General features: G+C 32.9%; 2 protein-coding genes across 6 annotated transcripts; both read right to left on the bottom strand.

Moving 5' to 3' along the window:
* Window positions 1-366: 366 nt before the first annotated feature.
* On the bottom strand, window positions 367-5825 carry LOC141697075 (cytochrome P450 71D9-like). 5 transcript variants are annotated; one of them, XM_074501281.1, is made up of 5 exons: window positions 5689-5825; window positions 4985-5037; window positions 4229-4266; window positions 1312-3643; window positions 367-1073 (listed from the first exon to the last, which is right to left on the bottom strand). In XM_074501281.1, the coding sequence occupies exons 4-5, from the start codon at window positions 2203-2205 to the stop codon at window positions 468-470; spliced, it is 1500 nt and encodes a 499-aa protein (XP_074357382.1). In that variant the 5' UTR covers window positions 2206-3643; window positions 4229-4266; window positions 4985-5037; window positions 5689-5825; the 3' UTR covers window positions 367-467. The 5 variants fall into 5 exon arrangements, with proteins under 5 accessions (XP_074357382.1, XP_074357384.1, XP_074357380.1 ...); XM_074501283.1 differs by lacking the exon at window positions 4985-5037 and having other exon boundaries at window positions 1312-2359; window positions 3579-3643; window positions 5689-5794; XM_074501279.1 differs by having other exon boundaries at window positions 4229-5037.
* A 116-nt stretch (window positions 5826-5941) lies between these two features.
* On the bottom strand, window positions 5942-7254 carry LOC141697076 (serine acetyltransferase 1, chloroplastic-like). Its single transcript, XM_074501284.1, has one exon. The coding sequence runs from the start codon at window positions 7204-7206 to the stop codon at window positions 6121-6123; it is 1086 nt and encodes a 361-aa protein (XP_074357385.1). The 5' UTR covers window positions 7207-7254; the 3' UTR covers window positions 5942-6120.
* Window positions 7255-8229: the final 975 nt, after the last annotated feature.

Genomic DNA, 8229 nt, shown 5'->3' with positions numbered 1-8229 from the left:
ACAATTTATGATTTCGAATTCAAATGAAGACATCAACTCTTTATAGTCTTGACTTGTATGTTTTTAATTATATATGAGTGCTAGCGATATATATGCGATAAAAATATAGGAATTTGTAGAATTTAACTTATATAAAAATGGTTTAAAATATATTTTTAAACTTAAAATTGATTAATAAATAAGGTAAATAAGGTAATGTTATATTTTTATCATACGTAAAATATTTGAGTATCATTAAATATTGAGAAATTTTATTTAATTTTAAACATAATTATTGAATTATTTATAGAGTTAATTTTTACAAATTAAATTTAATTTAAGTTTAAACATAACAAATCTGTCATTTTACGAAAATAAAATGTATCACTAATTTTTTATTCATTGGGCTAACTACTAAAAGCATGCAAAGTATGAAACAGAGCAGCATAAGGCATTTTTCATGCTTTTTTACAAGTATTAATCTCCACTCAGAGGTAATGAGGAATAGGAATCACAAACAAATCATCCTTTCTTCTAACTGTCACTCCAAACGCCTCTGTCAAGTCCAGTTCTTCAATTTCATGGGGGAGTTTCCAATCAAAATGATACAAAAGATTTGCAAGTAAAAGCTCAACACTGGCAATGCCATATGACATGCCTGGACACACTCTCCTTCCAGAACCAAATGGTATATACTCGAAATCAGTCCCTTTGTAATCAACTGGACTATCAAGGAATCTCTCTGGATAGAAACATTCAGCTTCTTCCCAGTACCTCGGATCTCTTCCAATTGCCCAAGCATTCACAATAACTCTAGTTTTCTCCTGTATATCATATCCTTGAATTTTGCACTTCTGTCTGCACTCCCTTGGAAGTAAAAGAGGAGCAGGTGGATGCATTCTAAGAGTCTCTTTGATAACTGATTTCATGTAGTCTAATTTATAGAATTCAGTTTCGTCAACACTTCCTCTGCTACTAAAGACCCGTCTCACCTCATCTTGCGCTTTTTCCATGATTCTTGTATTCTTAAGCATTTCTGACATTGCCCAATCAACAGTAGTGGCTGATGTTTCGCTTCCAGCAATGAAAATATCCTAATGCAGATTCAAAAATTCTTCGGTAAGTAGCAAACAGAGTAAATATTATAGAGCTACAACCTTATTAGCTTGGATACGATCATTTGATATATACTGATCCGGTTTTAGCCAACCTTTTTGGACTGACTTCAAATTCCTTGGAATAACAATATTTATCATTCCAGTCTCTCTTGTTGGATCACATTGCTACAATAAAAACTAAGCATATATAGGGTGTAAACAAAGATTAACTTACCAAGAGAACCGCCTTGATGTTGTCCTTTTTTAGTTGAAACTCAACACCTTCATCCTGAAATTTCAGAAGTATGTCCACAAGATCTTCTTGTAAACCACCTTCACAAGTCATTTTTGTTTTGGCTTCTATGTGTTCATTTATAATGTTCTCCAGCATTTTGTCTGTCTGTTGCTGCAACCTCCCAAGTTTTTGTCTGATCCCGCTAGTCCACTGAAAAACCTTAATGGAAGGATATAAATCAGTTAAATTGAATCCAGAAGCGATTCTTGTTAATTCCTTGACAATCGATATGAATGTCTGCTGGTCCTTGGCTTCATTTCCAAAAGCCCCCTTTGAGGTCGTAGTATATGCTGTTGAATACAATTTCTCAGTAAGATTTACAGGAGATCCATTAGCCGAAACTAGTGAATTGATCAGACTGGCCACCTCTCCTTCTCGTACAGATCTAAGCAATCGAACTCGTTTTGTACTTAAAAGCTCAAACACACACATCTTTCGCAGTTGTCTCCAATAGTCACCATACGGGGAAAACGTTATGTTTGCAGCACCATAAGACATAAGTTCTGTTGCAAGAATTATGGGCCTTGAAGCAAAGTTTAGATCATGAATTTTCATAACCTCCTTTGCCGTTTCTGGAGAAGATACGACAACTGTAGAAACTTCACCGAGTTTGAGGTGCATTAAAGGTCCATGCTTCTTTGCCAAGTCTCTCAAGGTATGGTGAAGTAGAGAGCCAGAAAGATGGTGAATGCTGCCTATGATAGGTAGCTTCCATGGCCCGGGAGGCAATCTTGAGGCTGATGGGCTACTAGTTTTAAATGCATTGCGTAATTTGACTAATAGAAAAACAATGAAGAGGAAGGAGAAGAATGTTGATGGAAATGGAAGCTCCATTGAGTAATTAAGTAGTACAGAGTGACATAAAGTCTTGCCTGTTAATATGTATATTCAAGTCATCGACCATGTACCTTTATAGAGAGCACCAGCTTTGACATATTCGGGTGCAGGATCTCTGAAGTTGGTTATTCCCAACAATTAGGGGACAAGACTGCCATTTGAAAATGGTGAGGATAAAAAATCAAAAGGATAAGACAAACAATTTAAGAATAATGGTTATTAACATCATAAAGTATCAGTACATTGGCAACAGGACAACTTAATGTAAATTCTATCGAGCTAATTATGCATCTTAACTTCCCAGATCCTATATGTAAAATTGCAAAGGGAATCATTGACTATTTGAATAACAAATATATAATAACATATCATAATTGTCGCTTATTCCGTACAAGCTGCTGACTTTTAAAACAATGGGCGCTTCAAATGGTAAGACTTCTAGGCAGAACTGATGCCATTTAAATAAATCAATGAACACTTTGATGTTGCAGATAACGACATGTAAAGTAATTAAAAATGGTGATATATAAAAGACATATAAAACCAGCACATTGATGCTTATATTCTACAAAAGATGACAACAATGCAGTAGTACCTGTGAAAAAATGGAGCTATACCAAAGTGCTTCTTTTACTATTGAAAAATTATATATTTTACCTGTTATCTCACCACATACATACATGATACATGAACATAAGGTAAACAGTAGTCAGGTATTTCTGATTTTCCAGATATGTATAAAAGCAACAGCAAAACAAATACACACACACACACACACACATTCAGAAGTAGACCTGGCGATGGGTCGTGTCGTGTACTTTTGTGTTTTCGTGTCAAAAATATTTAAACTGAATCTGATAAAATAAATATGAATTATTATCGTGTCAAGTCCAGTTCTTCATTCTTGATTTCACGGGGGAGTTTCCAGTCAAAATGATACAAAAATTAGCATGTAAAAAGCTCAATACTGGCAATGCCAAATGGCATGCCTGGACATACTCTCCTTCTAGAACCAAATGGTATATACTCGAAATCAGTCACTTTGTAATCAACTGAACTATCAAGGAATCTCTCTGAATAGAAACATTGAGCAACAAGACAGCTTTAAGAATGTAACTTTTATCGAGCTAACCATGCATGTACAAAGATTTATAAACAAGTTTGAGTTGAATATTAAATAACCATATATTTGACATATATGAATATATCATAATTTTCTCTTATGCCGTATATGTGGCTGACTTTAAAAAATAAAGTTCGTGCCAGATGGTAAGATTTCTAGGCAGAAATGAGCCCATTTAAATAAATTAATGAACTCTTTGATGTTGCTTCTTATATTCTACAAAAAGATGACAAAAATGTATTTGTACCTGTGAAAGAATGGAGCTATTCCAGAGTGCTCCTTTTACTGTTAAAATTTTTGCATAGTATTTACCTGTTATCACCCCACAAACATACATGATACATGCACATTAGATAAACAGTATTTAGTATTTCTAAATTTTCCAGATGTGTATAAAAGCAACAGCAAACCACACACTCAGAAGTGGAGACTCTATTGCATGGTGTACAACACAGTTCAATACATGTTCTCAGAAACTTGTGACAGCATAGTTCAATACATGTTCTCAGAAATTTATAACAGCATTTTAGTTGCAAACATAAAATAAAAAATCTTAATCTTGCGCTAAAATATGTAAGCATCTTTGTTTAGTGAGTATCCCCTGCTTTTATATATTTTTCCGAGTTTTTTATTATATTTCATCCTGAAATTAGGCAATGAAGTAACTTTGACCTGCAACTAACTTAACACAAAAAAAACAACTTGGCTCAATTATTTCTGATGTAAACAACTAACTGCCAAAATTTCCAAGAAAAAGAAACACTGCCAATAATCCAGTTTATTCTTTATTGTCACAAATGTTAAACACTTTTATAGCCGCACACAATTTCTAAACCATAACTATTGCAGATGCATATTATATTGAACATAATAGACCGTTAAAAAGAAAAAGCTTACCTCTCTGGCAAAAGAAAGAATGAGATCCCTATCCTGAACTGCAGTTATAAATTTTAATCTTCATCAGAAGTGCATCCTATCAAAAGATTTGCTAACAGTCCATCTCATCCATGTAAAACATGAAATGCAATGCAAACGGAAGGACAATGAATAAAATAAATACAATGTTGCACCTAGTAACACCAAAACTGAATCATACTCATTTCAGAACACCACGATATCTTCACAGAAAACGGACAAGCTATATGTAAATAAATCTGAGACCAAAGAGTGTTATTCATATATATATGAATGACTGAGTATTCATTAGTCATTAGTAAGACTAGGAATCTTTTCAAGCCTAACTGGATTCTCTTTCCCTCCCATCAAGACTGCCACTGGATGTGGTGAAGAAGGCCTTAAGTAGCCGTTCCATAAAAATCAAGAGAAGGCAAACAATTAACATTAATGGTTATCAACATCGGAAAGTATCAGTACATCAGCAACATGACAGCTTTCGGAATGTAATTAACTTTTATCGAGCTAACCATGCATGTGATTTATAACCAAATTTGAGTTGAATCCTAATCCCCAGATCCTATATGTAAAACTGCAAAGGGAACCATTAACTGTTTAAATATTAAATAACCATATATTTGATATATAATATATTTTAATCATGGTTGCACCGGACGGTAAGATTTCTAAACAGAAATGAGGCCATTTAAATAAATTAATGAACACTTTGATGTTGCGGATAAAGACATGTAAAGTTACCCAAATTCCAGAATGTTGATGAGATATAAAACCAGCACATTGATGCTTATATTCTACAAAAGATGACAGCAATGTATTAGTAACTGTGAAAAATGGAGCTATACCAAACTGCTCCTTTACGGTTAAATTTTTTTGTATAGTATTTACCTGTTATCCCACCATATACATACATGATACATGCACATCAGGTAAACAGTAGTTAGGTATTTTTTTTTATTTTTCCAGATATGTATAAAAAGAAACAGCAAACCACACACTGGGGAGTGAAGTCTCTATTGCATGGTGTACAACACAGTTCCTTACAGGTTTCCAGAAACTGATAACAGAATTTTAGTTGCAAACATAAAATACAAAATCTTAATTTTGCGCTAAAATATGTTAGCATCTTTGTTTAGTGAGTATGCCCTGCTTTTATACTTTATTGAGTTTTCTATTATATATCATCCTGAAATAAGGCAATGAACTAACTTTGAACTGCAACTAACTCCCTTAACACACAAAAAGCAACAACTTGGCTCAATTATTTGTGATGTAAACAACTAACTGCCAAACTTTCCAAGAAATTAAACACTGCAAATAATCCAGTTTGTTATTTATTGTCACAAATGTAAAACATCTTTACAGCCGCATACAATTCCTAAACAATATCTATTGCAGATGCATATTAAGTTGAACATTATAGACCGTTACAAAGAAAAACTTACCTTTCTAGTAAAAGAAGAATGAGATCCCCATTCTGAACCGCAGTTATAAATTATAATCTTCATCAAAAGTGCACCCTTCAAAAGATTTGCTAGCAGACAATCTCATCCAAGTAAAACATAAAACGGAATGCAAACATATGGACAATCTACAATATAAATACAATGTTGCTCCTCGTAACACCAAAGCTAGACCATACTCATTTCACAACATGATTTTTTTGGAGCAAACAAACCAGCTACATGTAGATAAATCTGAGACCAAAGAGTGTTATTCAGATATATATGAATGACTGAGTAGTCAAGTAATACAATTCCAGCCAGCCATTTAAAACAGGCATACATAATCGAAATATATAACAAGAGAACCTCAATTCTCACCAGTACATTGATAGATAACAACATAAAACTAAGACTAAAAGCCAATAAGTAAATCTAAATAACATAATCAGACCACTGAGTAATATGTGAAGTATGGTCCATAGTAAGACTAGGAATCTTATCAAGCTTAACTGGATTCTCTTTCCCTCCAATTAACCTAGCAGGATTACCAACTGCAGTAGTTCTAGCAGGCACACCTTTTATCACTACAGAACCAGCACCAATTTTCGCACCATCGCCAATCTTAACATTCCCTAAAACACAAGTCCCTGCACCAATCAACACTCCATCACCAATCTTTGGATGCCTATCTCCACAGGCCTTACCGGTGCCTCCCAATGTCACATTATGTAAAATTGACACATTATCTCCAATCACAGCAGTCTCTCCAATAACAACACCAGTAGCATGATCAAGCAATATCCCTCGTCCGATTTTCGCCCCCGGATGAATATCCACAGCAAAAACCTCAGACACCCTATTTTGTATCAAAAGTGCCAATATCTTCCTATTTTGTGACCATAACTTATGTGCTGCCCTGTGAGCTTGACAAGCTAAAAAGCCCTTAAAATTCAAAAAACAGTGCACATAACTAATACAAGCAGGGTCTCTTTCTCTCACAGCAACAATATCATATCTAACACATTTCATAATTTCTTGATCCTCAGTAAACACCTCAACAAAAAGATCAAAAAGGGACCCACTAGGCAAACTAGCATCACTCAATTTCATTGACAAATGACTAGCTAAAGCTCTTCCTAGAGATTCATGAGCCAAGATTGAGCTATAATAGTAACTTGACAATATGGGCTCTTGTTCAACATCAATCTTAGCTTCTTCTTTCATTACCCTCCATAAAAAATCTTGATCACCATTTTCAAGAAAACACAAATCAGAAGGCTTTTCAGGAATCTGAGAAAAGGGTAAGCAAGATTCATAATCTTGGAAATTGGGTCGGTACAATTTTGAATAATTATAAACATGTTCATCGATTTGGGACCTGTTTGGATTCTGAGAAATGGGCTTTGTTTGAATGCAAGTGGCCATTGTTGAAGAAGAGAGATTGTTGTGATTATTTCTTGTTGAAAAATAGGAGTTGAAGAGAGATATATATAAGGGTGGAGATACAAGTGAAGGCATGGATAGGGTAATTTAGGAGCACAAAGCTTTCATTGGAAAACGATAATTTCTGGGAAGTGAACGAAAAATATAGTATTATTATTTATGTGTTCAAACAAGATCCGACAAAATCAATAATTTTGTTTTTTATTTCATTTTATTTTTTAGTCAAGGTAAGCAATGACACAAGCAGTGTTATTTTAATTATTTGGTATAACTAGGTTGAAAACCTATCCATACCATTAGGAGGAATAGGAACCTAATGCATCTTCTTGAATTATTGCAAATTTTAAATTAATAGGTCTTTTTAGCGGGGGTACGATGTTGACTAATTTTTATGACTTTGTCTCAATTTTATTAATGATTTTTTTTTTAAATTTAGAAAAGTTCATTATTATAAATTATATAAAGAAAATATAAAAATTAATAACTAAACTTCTAAAATGTATTTAGGTGAAATATACCAAATTTTAATACTCGTATGAACATTAATTTAGAGAGATATTGTTATCCGAATACTGTCGACTAGCGTTTAAAAAATACTCGATAAATCTTCCATTAATCCTACGAATGTTTCTTTATTGGAGTATATATAATTATTTATTAAAATTAAAATACTATATTAATTTAAATATGAATAAATATAGAAATTATGAGATAATAAATATATATTTGTTAATAAATAACTAATATAATGATAAAAATATATTAAATATAATTTAATGTTATAATACATATATTTTTTACTCCGGTTAATCTTTCTGATTAATCTCCGATTTTCAATTAATCTTAAATTGATAGCTCGACCGATTTTTTCCGATTCCCGATTTTTACAATACTGCTGTAGACTTATAAATATTCGTTCCCAATCACTGTTTATCGATGATTTTAACTTGCCCGTGGAAATTTTTTATAAATGGGTAATCTCGAAAATTGATGTAAATCTAAAGAATCTCTTCAGTGTATTCATGTTTAATTTTTTTTCATTATTAATAATTTGATAACCGGGAAATTTTTTCTTAAATTTGTGGATTAGCATACTAA

The sequence above is a fragment of the Apium graveolens genome, chromosome 11, assembly GCF_009905375.1.
Source record: "Apium graveolens cultivar Ventura chromosome 11, ASM990537v1, whole genome shotgun sequence".
Taxonomy (NCBI): domain Eukaryota; kingdom Viridiplantae; phylum Streptophyta; class Magnoliopsida; order Apiales; family Apiaceae; genus Apium; species Apium graveolens.
The sequence above is the reverse complement of the archived record's forward strand: the minus strand, read 5'-3'. Positions and strand labels throughout refer to the sequence as shown.

Bases quoted from the DNA above. Each gene is read 5' to 3' on its own strand.
- LOC141697075 (XM_074501279.1), bottom strand. From the start codon at position 2,205: ATGGAGCTTCCATTTCCATCAACATTCTTCTCCTTCCTCTTCATTGTT. The intron at 1,074-1,311 runs GTAAGTTAATCT...AATCTGCATTAG, and splicing joins ACATCAAGGCGGTTCTCTTG to GATATTTTCATTGCTGGAAG.
- LOC141697076 (XM_074501284.1), bottom strand. From the start codon at position 7,206: ATGCCTTCACTTGTATCTCCACCCTTATATATATCTCTCTTCAACTCC.